This window comes from Rana temporaria, chromosome 6 (genome assembly GCF_905171775.1).
Source record: "Rana temporaria chromosome 6, aRanTem1.1, whole genome shotgun sequence".
NCBI classification, from domain to species: domain Eukaryota; kingdom Metazoa; phylum Chordata; class Amphibia; order Anura; family Ranidae; genus Rana; species Rana temporaria.
Genome location: NC_053494.1, coordinates 113,987,924 through 114,009,087, shown reverse-complemented (window position 1 = coordinate 114,009,087; position 21,164 = coordinate 113,987,924). Strand labels below are relative to the sequence as shown.

The 21,164-nt window shown below is 43.1% G+C and overlaps 1 protein-coding gene across 3 annotated transcripts in view; it reads right to left on the bottom strand.

The window, feature by feature from the left end:
- LOC120943721 (aldehyde oxidase-like) overlaps positions 1-21,164 on the bottom strand; it is a 181,666-nt gene that overhangs the window by 114,391 nt on the left and 46,111 nt on the right. For all 3 annotated transcript variants that reach the window (XM_040357197.1, XM_040357198.1, XM_040357199.1), the window contains 5 exons: positions 20,101-20,227; positions 19,945-20,006; positions 13,462-13,530; positions 8,608-8,688; positions 4,393-4,537 (listed from right to left, as the gene is read on the bottom strand). In XM_040357197.1, coding sequence (XP_040213131.1) covers positions 4,393-4,537; positions 8,608-8,688; positions 13,462-13,530; positions 19,945-20,006; positions 20,101-20,227 — 484 coding nt within the window. The remainder of the gene's footprint in view (positions 1-4,392; positions 4,538-8,607; positions 8,689-13,461; positions 13,531-19,944; positions 20,007-20,100; positions 20,228-21,164) is intronic.

The following is a 21,164-nucleotide window of genomic DNA, read 5'->3' as shown; positions in this document are numbered from 1 at the left end:
TGCAATATGGCACATAAAACCCGTCGGTGCCTAGCACCGAGTGGGAATTTGAGTTTTTAATGACAGCACATACTTCTTCCGATGACGGCTTCTAGTTTCTGGCGGTGATGAACCTCCAATTTATTGATCTGAATATTATTGAGAAACTGAGCCAGCTCGGACTGTGTTGGATGTCCTGCACTATATAATTTTTTGTAAAAGTTGTAAAAATTCTCCCATAATACGTTGTGGATTCTGGGATAGCGTGCCACCCTCTATCTTATTTTTTGAGACAGCAAAGGACCTGGACTTCGGACCTACCGTATTTTGTCTCTTTGGCAATAAAACCAAGCTCTATTCCAGCGAAACCATTTTTCTGATTTGGACGTGAGGGGCTGAAAGGGCAGTGCCTAATATTTTTTATAGAAACTGACTGTGGATACGCTTTGTGTTTTTTTTTAAAGATTGACAAACTCTTTTTCTAGTTTATCAATATCCACCTAGCCCTGCTGATCTGGGATGCTAATTGAATGAGTTTTCCCCTAATCATGGCTTTATGGGCATGTTGGTGTAGTTTCCCGGGTGTCATTCGTTTGAAAATAGTCTTTAAATCGCACCCTTGATTTCCTGAGTGGATCACTAAGGATGGACTCGTTGAGTCTGCAACGTCCACTACATCTATGTCTCGAGGGACGCTGTAGAGTAAGGAATACTATAGAGTGATCCGACCAGGTATAGTCCCCAAAAAAACGTAGAAACCGGGGGAATCTTAGCGGTAGCAATGAATAAGTGATCTATCCTGGTGAAAGAGTTGTGTGGACTCAAATAATGTTCATAATTTTGCACCGTTGGGTTGATTTCTCTCCAGACGTCTACCAAGCCATATTAAAAAATTATTTTAGCGTTACCGAGGCTCTGTTTGGTTGGTCGACTAAGGGCGTTTACCTGGTGAACGGGACTTATCTAGGCCCTAGTCGAAAGCAATATTTGAGTCTCCCTCTAAGATCACTGTATCCTCCAGCAAAGGTGCAAAGGATCGTAACATTGATTGAAAAAAGGAGGATTGACCATTGTTTGGAGTGTAATATGAAACAAAAGTATAAGTCTGGTCGTCAATGGCCCCTTTATTTAATATGTACCTCCTCTCCGGATCTCTATGTTCTGACAGGAGAGAGAATTTACACTTGTCGGAGAATAGAATGGCGACTTCCTTGGTTTTCTCTTCAGCGATGGCCAAAAAAGTGCCACATCGAGTGTGCAGGTGTTGTAGAATTTTCCGCCTTTTAACCAGTGAATTTAGACTTTGGACATTGTGTGAGACCACCTTCGAAGGGGGTTGCAAGAGAGGTTTGTTAGACATGGAGCAGAATCAAAAACAGAAGGATAAAAATCACGAATTAGCGACTCCCCTAATACTGCAGCGAGGCACCATGAAGTACTCTCCGAGTTGGTCACTGCAAGAAAAATAAAATTAGAAAGGGAATGGAGAAAGAAAAGTGAGAAGAAAAAAAAGAAGTGTGGGAGACAATGGAGCCCCCCACAGGTTGGAGGGAGAAAAACCCTCCACCTTTAAGTATAAACCAACAGCTGTCTCCTCTGCTAGAGGGGTGACAATCCTGTCAAGAGGAGGGTAATTTACCAGGTCTTCAAGACAGGAGGAGGGGTATAAGCATGTTGTGGAAATTTTAGGAAGATGTATTTTAATAAGTATTGTCATAGTGTCTCCCAGTGTTAGTTCTCCCGCAACCCGCTCTAAAGAGCTGACTGGGGCAGACTGATGCTGGTTGAGATCCGTTAGGTAGTGGAAAACGTCCTGAAGTTGGAGAGAGGTGTTTGTGGTGTGATATGTCTGCCGGAAAAAGGGCCCCTGTGTGATGCACAGACGTTCGTCTGGGGGGATGCGTTTGCTCTGCAAACACATTATCGGTTTAGCGGATGTGTGCTCGTATCACCCCTGTATGCCTGATCAACTTATTTGTGGTGCCATGGGCATACACCTGCAGATAAGCTCCCATCAGCAGGAACTGTGTTCATTGGTTGTTGTATAAATTAATTTTTCCTGTTTTGACATTCACATCCTGTGTTGTCACATCCTTATTTGGTCATATCCTGTGAGGTCACATCCGTTGTAGGAGGCGATTGGCTGTTGGAGCCTGGTTGTAATTTCTTTTGTTGTCTTTGAATAAAAGAACTAGTGAACTGCTCAGCAGGCTGTCATGCTGATGGAGCTGAGAACGTAAGCTATGGTGGTGTCTGTTTACTTGGGGATATACGGGAAATAGAGTCGTAGGTGAGATGCATTATATCATTAGACAAAATGTGTGCTTATTAGCACAGGAGATATGGCTGTGCGCTCTGCGTACAGACTTATCTTCACGACAAGCACCACTCCACCCGTGAAGCATCTCATAATAAAAACACACTTAACTATGGATTAGGGGCAATCACTAGAGGAACTTGAGCTAGAATGGAAAAAGCCACCAATACTTGATATCCTTTTCTATTAAAATTGTGAGCAGTGGTTTACGTTTCTGTATTGTAGAAGAGGACAAATGGCCCTGAAATGATAGCTTGGATATGGAGTGCGACTTGCGCATCACCTCCTCCTTACCGGCATAAAAATGTGGTTTTACCACAATGTCCCTTGGGAGCATGTGTGAGTGTGGATGTTTAAGGGCCCTATAAGCACAATCTAGCTCCAATCTGTGCTGTGGGATATCAACAATCAACTTGTTAATAAATGAGCGTATTGTTTCAGGGACATCTTTAAAGGTTTCTGGGAGGCCATGGATCCTAAAGTTGTATCTCCTGTTTCTATTTTCAAGGTCGTCTATTTTTGCTATGGCCGTCTCGAGTTGATTTTGCAGATCTTGGATACAATCTGTATTTTGGTTTGTTCTGGAGATTGTGGAGTCCAGATTGTTTTCCATGACTTCTATGCAGTGGCTACTGTGTCTGTGGAGGGCCTGCCTCCATTGGAGAAAGTATCAGCTCCTCCAAGGTGTGATAGATCAGGGATAGATCTGTAGAAGCAGGGGATGCAGGGTCCAGGGGAGGTGTACTCACTTGTGTGCCCATGGCTTGTGGAGGAGCCAGAGAAGGACTCTGCAAGTTGGAGAGGCAGGCTAATGCTAGCAGCGGCTGCCATCTTGGGATCAGAGACCCACAGATTGTTTGCTTCAAATTGGCTCCTGGGATCTTGCCTGGCAGGAGGTCAATGGGGGTTCCTCTGCCTGTTGAGGATGAAGCCAGCTCAGTAGTGTGGGCGCCCGCAGAGCTAGAGGGCTTTAAACGGCTAGAGCGGGACTGGGCTCCCAGACTAGGCATCCATATCAGGTGCTGCTGCGCATGCACTTCCACATAAACATTTTTAACTAAACTTCAGCTTTAAGTATAGTGTATTTTCTTTGCGCACATTACTGCAATGGTTTCCCCTAAAGTAAGGTTTACATTTCTATAAGCTTGCTCTTATTTCTTTCTACAGGTTCCAGATTAGTCACTAGATGGAGTTGTATTGCTTCAATCACTAAGCCTCACTGCCTGTTAACTGTTGGGGTAAGATATCAGACACACAGGAAGAGCATTATTTTATTTGGCCAGGAGACTTGCCCTGTGAAGAATGATGAAGCGCTGCAAAGCTTAAAACAGACCCTTTTGTATGTAATTAACCACTTTGCTATGTATATACAGTATTTATTTAATAAATGTGCTATGATCACAAAATGATCACAAATACCTATATTCTAAGATGTTTTTATAATTACAAAAATGTATTTTATGCAGATGCCCATGTATATACACACCACACCAGCACATTATGGCACACATGCCGAGTGTCCTTCTCCAATGATGGCACATCTGCACTGCACCTATCTTCTTTAAAATATGGCATATATTGTGTCAGCTGCTGGGTAGCCACTGCTGATGGGCAACTGTAACTCCTGTACACCTTGCCCCAGCACATGAAAATGAACTAGGGTGTACACTGCACTGCACATATGCAACAGGCAGCTTACACTGAATAAAAAAAAAACTGCTAGAAGAACAAGCATTTTTTTTTTGTGGCAGAAAAGATTTATTTTCTGTTAAAACCACATGGATCAAAATGTGTGCTTTTCTTGTGTGTAGCCCTGTTTGTTCAACAGAAGCCAGTTCTCTAACAGTCCTGCTAGAAAACCATAGTTTGAACAATGCATTTGGCAGCGTTGATCAGTGTATTCTAATGACAGGGGAGTCCCGCTGTCAAAATACAAAGACACAGCAAGGATGATTTCTCCATCCACCTAAAATGTGGATGGGGAAAGGAGTTCAGTACTTTTTAAGAAAGAATGTTGACAGCATAGATGTAGACATGGCATGTTTTTTAGCTATTTAATCCTCGTAAACATGACAGCAGCTTGGTGTTCTACTTACCAATGCTAGTATTTCCTACTACAAGTGGTGCCTGTGGATATTTAACTTTCAGATCTAAAAGTTCTGCCAGATTAAACACTGTGATCCATTTCACTTTTTCCCCCTGAAAGATTAGTGTCTGTGGATTTTGCTTTTCAGACATCCGCTAAAAAATATACAAAAAATAAATAAAAAAATAGTATCATATACAGTACGTGCATAATAAAAGTTTCAAAAAAGCTTGCAGGTCTTACACTATAGTTTAATATTGGAAACACAGACATATGACTTTTTTAGGTAGGCATTTAATTTCTTTAGAGAAGAGAGAATCAATCTCATTTCAAAGTTTCTTAAACTGTGGATTTCTGTATACCAACACTGCAACCTTTGTAGTTTGAGTTCCAACTGTACTATAAAAAGTTATCAAATGTACTGCCCAGAACCACTGTGAAAAATAATCTTTAGCATTACTACCTATTGTTGTAAACTTTACAATTTTTACCATCGCCCCCCTCCCGCCGCCATCCGGTGCTTCTCCGGGCTCTCCTGTGCCATCGGGGGCCCGGAAAGATGATCGCTGTGCGCCGGATGGGAGGCATAGAGATGACTGGTGACCAGATGGTCACCAGTCAGCTCTATGACTGTTGGAGGCCCGGGCGCGATGTGATGACGTCACGCCCGGGTACCTGTAAGTAAACAAACCGCAATTGCGGCTAGTAAGAATGAGATCTGTAAAAAAAAAATTCACGATCTCATTCTTATTGACCCCACATCTCTCCTTAAAGAGGAGCTGTCACACACTATTCCTATTACAAGGGATGTTTACATTCCTTGTAATAGGAATAAAAGCGATCGAAAAAAAATGTAAAACAAAAGTGTAAAAAATAAATAAATAAATATATAAGTAAAAAATAAACAAATAAATAATAAGTAAAAATTAAAACGCGCTCAGAAGCGAACGCACACGTAAGTCCCGCCCACGTATGTAAACATCGTTCAAATCACACATGTGAGGTGTCGGTCAAATGTCTAGCTTTTAGGTGTTAATTCAGCCTGGTTCCTAAGACCCTTCATTATGTATGCTAATACTGTTTTGTGTGTGGAATGTACTTGTCAACTGTAGTAATTAGGTCATGTTAATTATGTCAGATCGGTGCCAAAACGTCTGACATAGGAATGTGTATTATGCAGGTGAATCGCTTATTGGCAGAGTCCGAACGTCTGGGGGATAATTAACTCCTCTGAATGTCATTATCTAAAAGAATATGATTGAAGCCCCATTGTGTGATGTGTGGGTGGAGAGTTTCTTTGTTCCTTTGATTAACTGTAACATGCCTGTTCTGTATATAAGAGAGCTAACCATTAAAGCATAGGTTCATACATTTTGAAACCAGAGAACAGAGGGCCTGATTCTCAAAAGAGATACGCAGACTTAACTGCTGTTCAGCCTGCGTATCCCTGTGCCTAACTTTGGAAACGATTCTCAAAAGGCTTTTTCCAAAGTTAGGCAGAAAATCTGACATGTGTAAGACACTTACACGGTCAGATTTTAGGATGCAGTACCGCATCCGCCACTGGGGGCATTTCTCATTGAAATGCAGCTTTGCGTATGCAAATGAGGACTTAAGCAGATTTTCAAAGCATTTCATCACTGTGATTTCTGCGTAAGTTCCGAATTTGCCTGCGCAAAACTAGGGCTGGTTTTATAATGTGGAAAGTTAGTCACACATTGTAAAGGCCCATTCCAGCGACGGTATTTGGTATGCATTCCCGAGGGAGAACTCCACGGCAATTTTAAAATTCAAAACCGGCATGGGTTCCCCCCCAGGAGCATACCAGGCCCTTAGGTCTAGTATGGGTTGTAAGGAGACCCCCCCACGCCGAAAAATCGACGTAGGGGGTCCCCCTACAATCCATACCAGACCCGTATCCAAAGCACGCTACCCGGCCGGTCAGGAAGGGAGTGTGGACGAGCGAGCGCCCCCCCCCTCCTGAGCCGTGCCAGGCCGCATGCCCTCAACATGGGGGGGTTGGGTGCTCTGGGGCAGGGGGGCGCACTGCGGGCCCCCCCACCCCAGAGCACCCTGTCCCCATGTTGATGAGGACAGGACCTCTTCCCGACAACCCTTGCCGTTGGTTGTCGGGGTCTGCGGGCGGGGGCTTATCGGAATCTGGGAGTCCCCTTTAATAAGGGGGCCCCCAGATACCGGCCCCCCACCCTAAGTGAATGGATATGGGGTACATCGTACCCCTACCCATTCACCTGGAGGCAAAAAGTAAAAGTTAGTAAACACACAACACAAGGCTTTTTAAAATAATTTATTATTCTGCTCCGGATGCCCCCCCTGTCTTCTTTATTAGCTCTATTACCAGGGGGGGCTTCTTCTTCCACTCTCCGGGGGTCTTCCACTCTCCGGGGGGGGTTTCTTCTTCCGCTCTCCGGGGGGGGGCTTCTCCGCTCTCCGGGGGGCTTCTTCCATCTTCTCCCCTCTTCCGCTGTTGACTCGGCGAACCCCGGTTCTTCTCCAGCTGTCCGGTGCCTTCTTCTTCAGCGCTGGCTGCCTGCTATGTTTGTGTGTTAGCTCAATTAGTAACAGGCAGCCGGCGCGGTCTTCTGTGACGTCAGGGTCTTCTGTTCTTCTCCCCTCTTCCGATGTTGACTCGTCGCCTGTTGTCGCTGTAATGATGGAAGCGCGCCTTGCATCCCATTTATATAGGCATCACCGTCCCATCATGCTCCGGCAGGTACCCACGTGGTGGGTGCACGTGGGTAGGCACCCACCACGTGGGTACCTACCGGAGCATGATGGGACGGTGATGGGACGGTACCCCATATCCATTCACTTAGGGTGGGGGGCCGGTATCTGGGGGCCCCCTTATTAAAGGGGACTCCCAGATTCCGATAAGCCCCCGCCCGCAGACCCCGACAACCAACGGCAAGGGTTGTCGGGAAGAGGTCCTGTCCTCATCAACATGGGGACAGGGTGCTCTGGGGTGGGGGGGCCTGCAGTGCGCCCCCCTGCCCCAGAGCACCCAACCCCCCCATGTTGAGGACATGCGGCCTGGCACGGCTCAGGAGGGGGGGGGGGGCGCTCGCTCTTCCCCACTCCCTTCCTGACCGGCCGGGTAGCGTGCTTTGGATACGGGTCTGGTATGGATTGTAGGGGGACCCCCTACGTCAATTTTTCGGCGTGGGGGGGTCTCCTTACAACCCATACCAGACCTAAGGGCCTGGTATGCTCCTGGGGGGGGAACCCATGCCGTTTTTTTCTTTGAAAATTGGCATGGAGTTCTCCCTCTCAGGAATGCATGCTGAGCGACGCTGTCATTTTTTTTTAAAATTATTTGTTTTCCCGGCGCGTCTTTTTTTTTTCACCCGTCGCAACTTTAGTGTCCCGTCGAAATTCTCAAAGCCGCCCGGCGTTAATTACGTTCGCGCGCTGCACGTCGGGAAAATGACGTCACACGCATGCGCAGTACGGCCGGCGCGGGAGCGCGCCTCATTTAAATTTTAAACGCCCCCAGGAGAGGAGGACCGCCTTACGACGGCGGCACTTAAGTTACACGGCCTGAAATTTCTAGGTAAGTGCTTTGACGATCGGGCACTTAGGTAGAAATTTTAAGTCAGTGTAACTTAACTGCTGAAATTTAAGTTAGGCAGGCTTTTTGAGAATTTGGCCCAGAGTGTGTCTCGTTTTTTCTGGGGAAATCCATATGGATCGTGTCTGCTGGATTGTCGGAGTGTCGGATAAGCTGTCTTGGGTTGATGGAATGGAATATCGTAAACGGTGGTGACCGTTACAGTCTGCATATAAACATATATAATGTTTGGGGGTTCTGAGTAATTTTCGGGCAAAAGAATGATGATTTTTACATGTAGGAGAGAAGTGCCAGAATAGGCCCGGTATGGAGGTGGGTATTAAAGCCCTGTATTGAAGTGGTTAAAGTATGCTTGCTTTTCACTAGTTTTTCTTTTTTCGATCTATCGTTTATAGTTTTCTATACACACTTATATAACTTATGACAATACCCTAGTCTATCACTTTACAGTATGTGGAAGTAGTTGTAGCTACTAGAATTCTAAATCCTGTATATCGTATTTCTATCTAAAAAGAAAATTGTATTAGGTGAAAACAAACGATATACTTATAGTTTTAAATACTGTATTTATACACAATAGCCGAATACAAATCGCACAATTAAAGACTTATTTCTTGGAGTAACTGAACAACTCACAATTAGTTCAGGAGGAAAAATTAATTCTTGTGATGGGTCCAATGGCAGACATTCTTCTTTGTCCAAATCCAATTTCACCATCTATAAATGAAATGGAAAAAGTATTGGTAAAAAGTTTTTAAATCTCCATCCGTGTGAAAGAAGTAAACTACAATATACTAAAGACAAAGGGGCCAGATTCACATAGAATTGCGGAGGCGTAACATATCGCATTTACGTTACACCGGCGCAAATTTTACGGGCAAGTGTTTGATTCACAAAGCACTTGCCTGTAAACTTGCGGCGGCATAGCGTAAATCCGTCCGGCGCAAGCCCGCCTAATTCAAATGGGGCGTGTATCATTTAAATTAGGCGCATTCCCGCGCCGAACGTACTGCGCATGCTCCGTTTTGAAATTTGCCGCCATGCTTTGCGCGAAATGACGTCGCACCGGCGTAATTTTTTGAACGGCGATGTGCGTTACGTCCTTTCCTATTCACGGACGACTTACGCAAAAAAAAAATAGATAAAATTCGACGCGGGAACGACGGCCATACTTTAACATGGCAAGTCTAAATTTAAGCCAAGAAATAGCAGCTGTAACTTTACGTCCGGAAAAGCCGACTAGCGACGACGTAAGAGAATGTGACGAACGTGCGTACCTTCGTGGATCGCCGTAAACAGCTAATTAGCATTCCCAGACGCGGAAAACGACGTGAACTCCACCCAGCGGGCGCCGAAGTATTACACCTACGATCCGAAGGTGTACGAAGCCGTACGCCTGTCCGATCGAAGGCAGAAGCCGTTGTATCTTGGTTTGAGAATTCAAACTAAAGATACGTTGCGGCAAATTTGAAAATACGCCGGAGTATCAGCAGATACTCCGGCGTACTTCTTCTGTGAATCTGGCCCAAAGTTTCTCTTTTAAGTGGACCCGTCATCAATTTATGCAATTTTTGTTTGCCCCCCAACCTGACAGATGCACATGCAGTGTTAGTACAGTGATCTCCCAAGCTGTTGCTATTGTGTTCTGACAGAATACAGTGGTCAGTGCTCTTAGCCGTTAGAGTGCCTATCACAAGGTGGTGCACTGTAATAGCCAATCTTATTGGGCAGGTGCAAAGGACACCATCTTGTGAAAGGCAGCACACTCACTGATTTTTTGTTATTCCAGTATACCGGACAAGAGAAGTGGTACTGTGCACAGTCCATACATACAAAAACCAGACCTCTGAACTTTTGAACTTGAGAATGAGTGGTGTGCCAGGAAGAGAATGATCTGCGACACGCGTAGCCCCACAAAAGTGGGTGTGGCCAAAATTGTGGGAGGGGCTTGAAGCCCTGGGGGAGAGACTGCGGACGGACTACAGGAGATGACCAGAGACTGCTGATGGACACCAGGAGATAATCAGAGACTGTGGATGGATTACAGGAGATGACCAGAGACTGCAGATGGACAACAATAAATAATCAGAGACTGCGGACTGACTATAGGAGATGACCAGAGACTGCAGATATATTACCCTTATCTTAGGGTTCTTACTCCTCTCTTACATGAGTGACCCCTGAAGAGTCTTTTTTTAGCAGATGACAGGGCAGTCTGTAGCGTACAGCAGTCATGCACTGATCCTAATTTTCTGGTGCAGTCCAGCGCACTGAGGACAGGAATTGATCTTCTTCCTCCCGCTCTCCCTCATTGCAGTACATTTGAAATTTGTGCACTGCCACTAAGCGCAGTGTGCTCCCGTTCAGCAGGCTGCCTCACCCTGCCAAAGCTGTCACTTCCAAAGCCAACCGGCTGCCGTTATTCAGATGGCTGGCGCTCACCAGGGGGCCGGCCATCTGAATAGTGGGCGACAGCAACAATACATAGATTCATGCAATGCATGAATCTATGTATTGTATTCAGTGGCGGTGCAGGAGAGAGGGGGGCGGCGCTCCTGCGCCCTTTATGGACACACGGCAACTGGTGGGCAGTATTTTGACCACATGATTTTAGTTTTAGCTGGTGAAAGGTCCTCTTATTGGATGATCAACTTTGTGCTAAAACTTTTTTAATATTACATATGTCATTTGTATTTACTGCAAGATATGTGCGTTTTCTGAACAAATTTGTTTCTTATGATACAGCTGTTGTCCACAGATGGGATCTCCCATCCTGGGTAGACATCATATGACGTCCTGGGCTTCCCGGCACCTGTGGCATCGCACGGGACCCAGTGCACGTGCCCGCGATTGCCCGCAATCACGGCAGGACCGTGGATCTGTGTGTAAACGCACAGATCCATGTCCTGTCAGAGGTGAGGAAACTGATGTGTGTTCCCAGTACAGAGTAACACAGATCGGTCTTCTCCCCTTGTGAGTCACCTCCCCCTACAGTTAGAACTACTCCCAGGGAACATATTTAACCCCTTCAGCGCCCCCTAGTGTTAACCCCTTCCCGGACAGTCACATTTACACAGTAATCAGTGCAGTTTTATAGCACTAATCGCTGTATAAATGTGAATGGTCCCAAAGATGTGTCAAAAGTGTCCTATATGTCCGTCGCAATGTCATGGTCACAATAAAAAAATAAAAATAAAAATCGCAGATTGCTGCCATTACTAGTAAAAAAATAAAAAATATATAAAAATGCAATAAATCCATTCCCTTATTTTGTAGACTCTATGGCCCGGATTCACGTAGCACTTACGCTGGCATAGCTCGAGATACGCCGCGTAAGTGTCAATGTGCGCCGTCGTATCTATGCGCCGTGCCCATAGAACTAGATACGCCTGAAATTAGGCTTCATCCGACCAGCGTAAGTTTCCTATCGTGGGCGCATATTTACGCTGGCCGCAAGGGGCGCTTCCATTGATTTACGAATCGAATATGCAAATGAGGGAGATACGCCGATTCACGAACGTACTTGCGCCCGGCGCATTCATATACACGGTTTACGTAAGTCGTACGTCCGGCGTAAAGTTAAAGAGTCACTAAAGGAATTTTTTTTTTTTAGCTAAATAGCTTCCTTTACCTTACTGCAGTCCTGGTTTCATGTCCTCATTGTTCGTTTTTGCTTTCATGTTGCTGTAAATCCTCTCTGTTCTGGACACTTCCTGGTTGCCTGTTTCCTGATAACCACAGTACTGGGAGATTTCCCACGGTGGTCACTAATCAAGGAGGTGTGATTACTGTGTGTAAAACGAAACTGGATTGGTGCTGAGGAGTTTTAGACAAAGTATCACTGCTCTTTATTGGCTGACTGCCCTCTAGTGGCTCTCTGTACATCAGAGAACCAGCAAACAACAGCAAAACGAAACTACACTGCAGGCACATTAAATGATTGTTTTTTATCTATTTTTAATCATTTTTAAAAGGAATCAGTTAACTATTATGTCTCTATGCCCTGTAAACAGTCATTTCAGCTAAAAAAAAGTTTTTCCTTTAGTGACCCTTTAAGCCTCATAAAGCAGGGGTAAGTCATGTTAAGGTATGGACCAGGGAACAGCCGTCGGATTTTACATTGTTTACATAGTAGTACGTGAATAGGGCTGGGCGTAGGTTACGTCACGTCGTATGCAGTGATTCAACGTATCTTATGGAGTATTTTAGCCGTGATTCTGAGCATGCGTACTGGGATGCGTCCACGGTACGGCGCATGCGCCGTTCGGCCCATCATTTGCATGGGGTCACGCTTCATTTAAATGGATCACACCCACCTTCCAGCTACTTTGAATTAGGCGGGCTTACGCCGAGGAATTTACGTTACACAGGTGCAACGTTGGGAGCGAGTGCTTTGTGAATACTGTGCTCGCCGCTCTGCTATATGTCGGCGTAGCGTATATTCGATACTCTACGCCCGCATAACTATGCACCGCTCTATGTGAATCCAGGCCAATAACGTTTGCGCAAACCAATCAATATACGGCTATCGCAATTTTTTTACCAAAAATATGTAGAAGAATACATATCGGCCTAAACTGAGGATTTTTTTTATTTTTTTATTAATTAATAAAAAATAAAAATAAAAATAAATGTATAAATCAAAAGTAAAAAATAGTGTTTTTTTTCAAAATTGTCGCTCTTCTTTTGTTTATAGCGCAAAAAAAAAAAAAAAACGCAGAGGTGATCAAATACCACCAAATGAAAGCTCTATTTGTGGGGAAAAAAGTACATAAATTTTGTTTGGGAGCCACGTCGCAAGACCGTGCAATTGTCATTCAAAGTGCAACTGCCCTGAAAACTTGGTCTGGGAAGGAAGGGGGTGAAAATGCCCTGTATTGAAGTGTTTAAAGTGTATCTAATGCCACATTTTGTTTTAATTTGGGCTAGTGTAGGGAAGGGGTACATGTTTTCTTCATATTTCTGTCACTGTCTGTGTCCCTGCTGGAAGATTCACCTTCTCTATATTTGTCCTTGTGGTCATTATCAAATGGACTGAAAGCAAAGTCAAATCCAATATCTTGAGTTGTTGAGCATTCTGTAAATGTTTGTAAAGTTTTGCGATTATATGAGCAATTCTTTGTTAAAGCATCTTTAGCTGGAATGTCACAAAAGACTAATAAAGCAGTGCAAATAGGAATGATAAGTTATGAAGAGCGGTTATATATAGCTACCTGTCAGAATTCACTTAGGTACAGTAAAAAAAAAAAAAAAATCCTTATTGTTACGAAAAGATGCAGTTTATCATATTAAATTAACCTCTAAATTAAATACTTTAAAGTATAACAGCATCCCTACATGCTTACATAACCTCTTTGTGATCACCAGCATTTTGTGCTATTGTGACATGTCAACCAGAGAGACATTTAAAACTGAAAGCCCATTTCACAGTCATTAATACAATATACCAGTAGGTTTACTAAGGCTTATACAGTGTTGCTATGTACTCACATCATCCTCACAGTCATTCTGCACTTGACCATTTTGCATGTTTTGTTCATGTTTACAGCAGTTCAACTCCTGGACAAACAAGAATTGTAGTGTTATACCCACTAGAAAGAGCAACTTGATACATGAAAGTGAATTATTCAATATACTGTGGGTTATATGTCCTCGTCCTTAAATCTAGCATGTATCAGTGGTAGTAGCCAAGGACTTTATGAGGAACATATACTGTAGATACAAGGAAAGCACTGCATGTATAAAAAACATACATTTTATTATAACATTCAATAAAAGCCAGGACACAAACCTGATAATAAAAAAATATTAAATATAGGATTCAAATATTTGTTTAACCACTTGGGATCCACGCTATGGACGAAAGATGTCCACAGCGCGGCTCTCAAGTGCCGAGTGGACGTCCTGTTGTTGTCATTCCCCGTGGGTGCCGCTGGAGGGTGCGCAGCGGGGAAACAACGTGCCCGGCGCATCGCTCGGGAGCCGATGCGTGTGCCTGGCGGTCGCGATGTCCGCCAGGTACCCGCGATCGTCGGTGACACAGCAGGGACTCCGTGGAGCTCTGTGTGTAAACACAGAGCTCCACGTGCTGTCAGGGAGAGAGGAGACCGATCTGTGTCCCTTGTACATAGGGACACAGCATCGGTCACCTCCCCCAGTCAGTCCCCCTCCCCCCACACAGTTAGAACACACCCAGGATACACATTTAACCCCTTCCTCGCCCCCTAGTGTTAACCCCTTCACTGCCAGTCACATTTATACAGTAATTAGTGCATTTTTATAGCACTGCTCGCTGTATAAATGTGAATGGTCCCAAAATTGTGTCAAAAGTGTCCGATACGTCCGCCGCAATATCGCAGGTCTCACAAAAAAATCACAGATCGCCGCCATTACTAGTAAAAAAAAAAAAAAAAAAAATCATAAATCTATCCCCTATTTTGTAGGCACTATAACTTTTGCGCAAACCAATCGATAAACGCTTATTCCGATTTTTTTTAACAAAAATATGTAGAAGAATACGTATCGGCCTAAAACGAGGGAAATTTTTATTTTTTTAAAAAGAAATTGGGATATTATAACAAAAAGTAAAAAATATTGTGTGTTTTTTCAAAATTTTCTGTCTTTTTATGTTTATAGCGCAAAAAATAAAAATCGCAAAGATGATCAAATACCACCAAAAGAAAGCTCTATTTGTGGGGAAAAAATTATAAAAATATAATTTGGGTACCATGTTGTATGACCGCGCAATTGTCATTCAAAATGCGTCAACGCTGAAAGCTGAAAATTGGTCTGGGCACGAAGGGGGTTTAAGTGCCTAGTAATGAAGTGGTTAAATACAATACATTCCACGGGTAGACTCAATGTGTTTCAATAGATCTTCAGGAGTACATGTGAATGGTCAGCATGATGAACCCCATAATTCTCATTGTATTAAAACCATAGAATCACTGGAATCAATATACAGCATCTCACAGTACACCCCTCACATTTTTGTAAATATTTGATTATATATTTTTCATGTGACAACACTGAAGAAATGACAATTTGCTACAATGTAAAGTAGTGAGTGTACAACTTCTATAACAGTATAAATTTGCTGCCCCCTCACAATAACTCAACACAGCTATTATTGTCAAAACCGCTGGCAACAAAAGTGAATACACCCCTAAGTGAAAATGTCCAAATTGGGGGATATTGGGCAATATATAGTGTCAATATTTTGTGTGACCACCATTATTTTCAGCACTGCATTAACGTTCTCGGGCATGGAGTGTTAGGGATTCCGAGCTTAGGTGTGGGCTCCGTTGCAGCCTCCCCTGGGGAGCTCCTCAGAAAGGGGCTCCTAGTGGTTTAAAAAATATATAGGAAACAGGGAAAGTGGCGCTACCTATGAACTGATAGGCGATCCATCAGATCACTATTCACATCCAACCATGCTAAAGTGTAGAGAAACAGGGATTGCAACAATGTATAAACCAGTGATATGTAGTAACCCAAAGTGGCAAACTGCTTCCCTAATGAGAAACCATATACTGTCAGCAAAACTTTCACAGGGCAGACCATACAGTATCCCAGCTTCTCCAAAAATTAAACATGTGACTAAAAAAGACTGTGCATAAATCAGAACAACATCAGTGCACAAATGCAACATCAATGATGATAGAGAAGTTCATATCCATATAGGAAGAAAGGTTCTAGTGAAAAAAAAAAATGTAAAAATAAAATATATTATCAAAAAAAACTGTCCAAAAAGGTATCGCACAGTATTCCTGGAACTGGTGCAAAAAAAAAAATTCAAAGTGACTTTGTGCTTGCAGTAGTATCAAAGTAGTATTTAAAGTTTTTTAAATGAATTTACCATTCGGAATTACGCTATGGGAGCCCATCTCTTTTCTATATGAGGATCTATTATAGTGATTATACAGTAGAAAATATCGATTGCCTCAGATCCAGCGATTGCATGACCGCATAGAGTGCCATTCAGCAACTTGGAAATTTCGTGGCCTGACAAGTTACAAGATCTATCAAGTTGGGAGATAGCTGCATACTCTTCTAAACGATTTGCCCCTGTAGGGGTAATAGGAGCTGGTGAGTGGGGACCCAAAAGGGGCAGCACAAGAGTCACCTGATGTCCTTTTGATACTACTGCAAGCACAAAGTCACTTTGAATTTTTTTGCACCAGTTACAGGAATACTGTGTGATACCCTTTAAGACAGTGTTTTTTGATAATATACAGCATTTTATTTTAAAGTTCTTCCTTTTTTCACTAGAACTTGTCTTCCTATATGTATATAAACTTCTCTATCATCATTGATGTTGCATTTGTGCACTGATGTTATTCTGATTTATACACAGTATTTTTTTAGTCAAATTTTTGGAGAAGCTGGGATCAGGGCCGGCCTTAGGTGTTCAGGCGCCCTGTACGAGCTAATCCTGTGGCGCCCCCCCATCTTCACCCCACGCCCCCTAGTCACCTAAACATACACAAAGAGGAAAAAATATTTGTAACAAATAATAATTGTATTTTACATCTTTTTTTTTTCTTATGTTAAGTCCCTTATATCCTCCTCCCCTTTTGTGTGTAGGCTGGCTATAAAAAGTAAATACATTTTCTTTTTTCTTTTTATTTGAAAAAGCAGATGCATGCAGGGCCAGGCGCTCAGTGTGATTTACCTTTCGGTGGATGGTGTGGCTATGCACTTAAAAATGGCGCCACCCGGCACTTAGACGCCACTGCGCATGCGATGTCTTCCCGAGAATAGCCGAGAGTTTTCAGGCTTTCCTGAGCAGCAGCGGCGCATGCGCAGTGTGCCTGTCGAGATCGGCAGCAGCCATTTTTTTTTCAGGTGCCGCAGCCGATGCGTTGCTCTTCACCCAGTCCCAGGGCAGGGGGACCTGGAAGCGCGCAGGGGGACCTGGCAGCGCCTGCTGCTGCGACTCGTAGGAGTCGGACTCCTGTGATGATCATGTGAGTAACTGACTGTGACTCATATTCTGCGAGCTGTGATGGCCGCACGGCGCCCCTGTTGCCCATGGCGCCCTGTGCGGCCGCACAGCTCGCACACCCCAAAGGCCGGCCCTGGCTGGGATACTGTATGGTCTGCCCTGTGAAAGTTTTGCTGACAGTATATGTTTTCTCATTAGGGAAGCAGTTAGCTACTTTGGGTTACTACATATCATTGGTTTATACACTGTTGTAATCACTGTTTCTCTACACTTTAGCGCGGTTGGACGTGAATAGCGATCTGCTAGATCGCCTATCAGTTCATAGGTAGCGTCACTTTCCCTGTTTCCTATATATTTTTTAAACCACTAGGAGCCCCTTGCTGAGGGGCTCCCTAGGAGAGGCTGCAACTGAGCCCACACCTAAGAGTAGAATCCCTAACACTTTTTATTAACCTACTAAGAAAAAAAACAGCTAAGGGCCAGTTCACACCATAGAAACGCAATCCGGATGCGTTGCAGATGCTTTTCTGCATGCATGTTTTTGTTCCAGTGCATTTTTGATGCAGTCCAGTGCATATTTCCCTTTCAATGTTTGTTTTATTAAAAGTCTTCTGCTTTTTTTTCTGTTCTTCATAAAGATTGTGGCATCCCCCTATTGGAGCCCAAGCACTCAATTCACACAATAGTGCTTATGCCTCGTACACACGACTGTTTTCCTCGGCAAAATCCATTAAGAAAAATGCTGGCAGAGCATTTTCGTCAAGAAAACTGTCGTGGATCTCAACGAGAAAAAAGAGAACATGCTCTCTTTTTTCTCGTCGGGAGTCTTAATTTCCTCCTCGTTTTTCTCGTCAGGCTGGTTTACGACGAGAAACACGTTCGTGTATATGCTTAGAAACCCGCGCATGCTCAGAATAAAGTATGAGACGGGAGCGCACCTTCGGTAAAAGTAGCGTTTGTAATGGAGATAGCACTTTCGTCACGCTGTAACAGACTGAAGAGCGCAAATCGTCTCTCAAATTTTTTTTTTTTAACAGTAGAAGGTCTCTCAAACTTTTACTAACACGCGGTAACACGAGATTAGCAAAAGCAGCCCCTTTATAGTGCCGTCGTACGTGTTGTACGTCACCGTGTTTGAGAACGACGAGATTTTGTCTTGACAGTGTGTATGCAAGGAAAGCTTGACAAGATTCTCGTCAAGGAAAACAACATTTATTTTACGACAAGATTCTTAGTCGTGTGTAAGAGGCCTTAGAGTGGTGTAACCTTCACCTTTGTTTACTAAAAGGTTACTTTTCAACATTGAGTCTATACAAGAGACACAGATACATGCTGATATTTACCAGAACTCTCCAACTGCACTTCCAAATGGCCCTTAAAAAGGCCATCAATTTTGTTACTACTTTACTGAACTAATTTTGTAGATCCAAATATTTTAGTGGAATAAGGACCACTAGGCACTATGTTTGACAACCCTAAAAAAATTTTTTTTTTAGCGTTTAAGATTTTAACTGTGCTATATAATGTCAGTGTACAATACAATAAATAATACCAGTTTAAATAATGTCAATGCTCTGCTAGAACTGTTGAAGAAATATAGGTACAATGGGAGAAAAATATTTCACATTGTATACATATGCTTCATCATATTTTCTACATTCTTAACCATAACTGCCATACAATAACATACATGTTGCACTTCTGAAGAGTTAAAGCAATGTGGTAGACCTATGTAACCTCAAGTTTAAAAGTTGCACAGGGGTTTATTTACTAAGGCTGGAGTCTACAAAATTAGGTTAAATTCTGCATAGAAACCAATCAGATTCCAGGTTTTTGCGTCTCAAAGCGGTAAACAGTTTTGCATGGAAATTTGGCATTTTATATTATAGGTCTGTAATCCTTTTGCCACGTATACACGATCGGATTTTCCGTTGGAAAAACCTTGGATGTTTTTTCTGACGGAATTCTGCTCAAGCTTGGCTTGCATACACACGGTCACACAAAAGTTCTCTGAACTTTCGACCATCAAAAACGCATGTGTTGGAATTTTGCGCGTCGGAATTGCTACAGATGATCAGAATTTCCGGTTGGAATTTTTTCCGTCTGAAAATTTGAGAACCAGCTCTTCAATTTTTGTTGCCAGAAATTCCAACAGGAAAAATCCGATGGAGTCTACACACGGTCAGAATTTCTGACCAAAAGCTCACATCGGACTTTTCTTGTCGGAAATTCCGACTGTGTGTACGGGGGAATTTAGGAATAACTCACTTAAATCTGTCTAAACAAGAGTCTAGTCGACATCCCGGGTATGATAAAGTTTGAAACACAAAATCATAAATTTAAATATAATAAATTACTATAAATAATTATAACAAATAATTAAAATGTATTCAATAATGTATTCAATTTAAAAACACTTAAATTTGCTCAGTTGCAGAATTGTCACTGTCGTTACTTTGTGTTTGATGACAAATCTCCCCACAAATCACTATCACTCAATTCTGCAAGTGATTCTAATTTACTGTTGCTGTTTTCTAGCTGGTCTAAAACCACTTTTGACCTAAAGGGATACTTTTTGGTTGCCATGGACATTCAAGTTTCCAGGCAGAAAGAACAGTATATACAATATAAAACTGCAGGCAGGGCACTGGACAAAGTGTGAAATTATTTGATACAGTAATGTAATCTGTAAGATTACAGTGTACTGTATGTCTTATGCTTTTTTCACTTTTTGGAATTTGGTGCCGGGCCACATCCCCGTGCGTTGCGACGCTCGCAGGGAACAGATCCCGGGACAGTGATAGATCTTTTGGTGATGAAAATTCACCCCGAACCACACTCGGAATTTCCGCTAGGGAGGTTAACCGAACAAGCTGAGGTTAGAAGCGGATTGGTTTCTATGCAGAAGTGAGTCTGATTTTGCACGCTCCAGCTTTAGTAAATAAACACCACAATGGTAGGTTATAAATGTAGACACATTAATTAGTAACACCAACTTTGTCATCATACCAGAGTCCACAGCTCACCTTACAAAAGGTCTTGCAGCCATCAAGTATTGGTCTATATCCTGTACAGCGACAAAGGTTTCCTGTATGGGAAACACGTTACCATGTTAAATATATATATATATACAATTACAAGAGCTATTTTGTCATCTAAAAGTAGCTATGATATGATCATACCTCCTAACGCTTCATATATTTGTTCTAAGGTGGGCTCTGGGTGGTTCCTCAATAGAGAATACATGGACATCACCATTCCTGGGCTACAGAAGCCACATTGAGAGCCATGGGCTTTTGCAATTCTTTCCTATAATATACATTACAAAGACTTGTGACAGCAATACATGAATGGATATAATGATGTGTGTGTGTGCATATATATCTCTATATATAAAATATATATGCACACACATATGCATACATACATACATACATACACACACACACACACAGCATCTCACAAAAGTGAGTACACCCCTCACATTTTTGTAAATATTTTATTCTATCTTTTCATGTGACAACCCCAAAGAAATTACACTTTGCTACAATGTAAAGTAGTGAGTGTACAGCTTGTATGACTGTCAATTTGCTGTCCCCTCAAAATAACCCAAAACACAGCCAATAATGTCTAAACCACTGTCAATAAAAGTGAGTACACCCCTAAGGGAAAATGTCCAAAATTGGCCCCATATTAGCCATTTTCCCTTCCCAATGTCATGTGACTTGTTAGTCTTACAGGGTCTCAGGTGTGAATGGGGAGTTGGTTGTGTTACATTTTGTGTTAGCTCTCTCACTCTCTCATACTGGTCACTGGTCAGTGGAAGTTCAACATGGCACCCCATGGCAAAGAACTCTGAGGCCGCGTACACACGGTCGTTCCAAACCAATGAGAATGGTCCGACGGACCATTTCCATCGGTTCACCGCTGAAGTGGCCTGATGGTCTAATGTGCGTACACACCATCGTTCCAAAAATCGTTCGGGTCAGAACGCGGTGACGTCAAACACACGACGTGCTGAATAAAACGGAGTTCAATGCTTCCAAGCATGCGTCGACTTGATTCTGAGCATGCGCGGGTCTTGAACCGATGCTTTCTGTACTAACCATCGGTTTGGACTGATCGGCCAGCGGTCCATCGGTTCGATTTTAAAGCACGTTTTAAAATTTTGGACCGAAGGACAACAGACCGATGGGCTATACACACGGTTGGTTTGGAACGATGAAACTGAACCTCGGTCCATTCT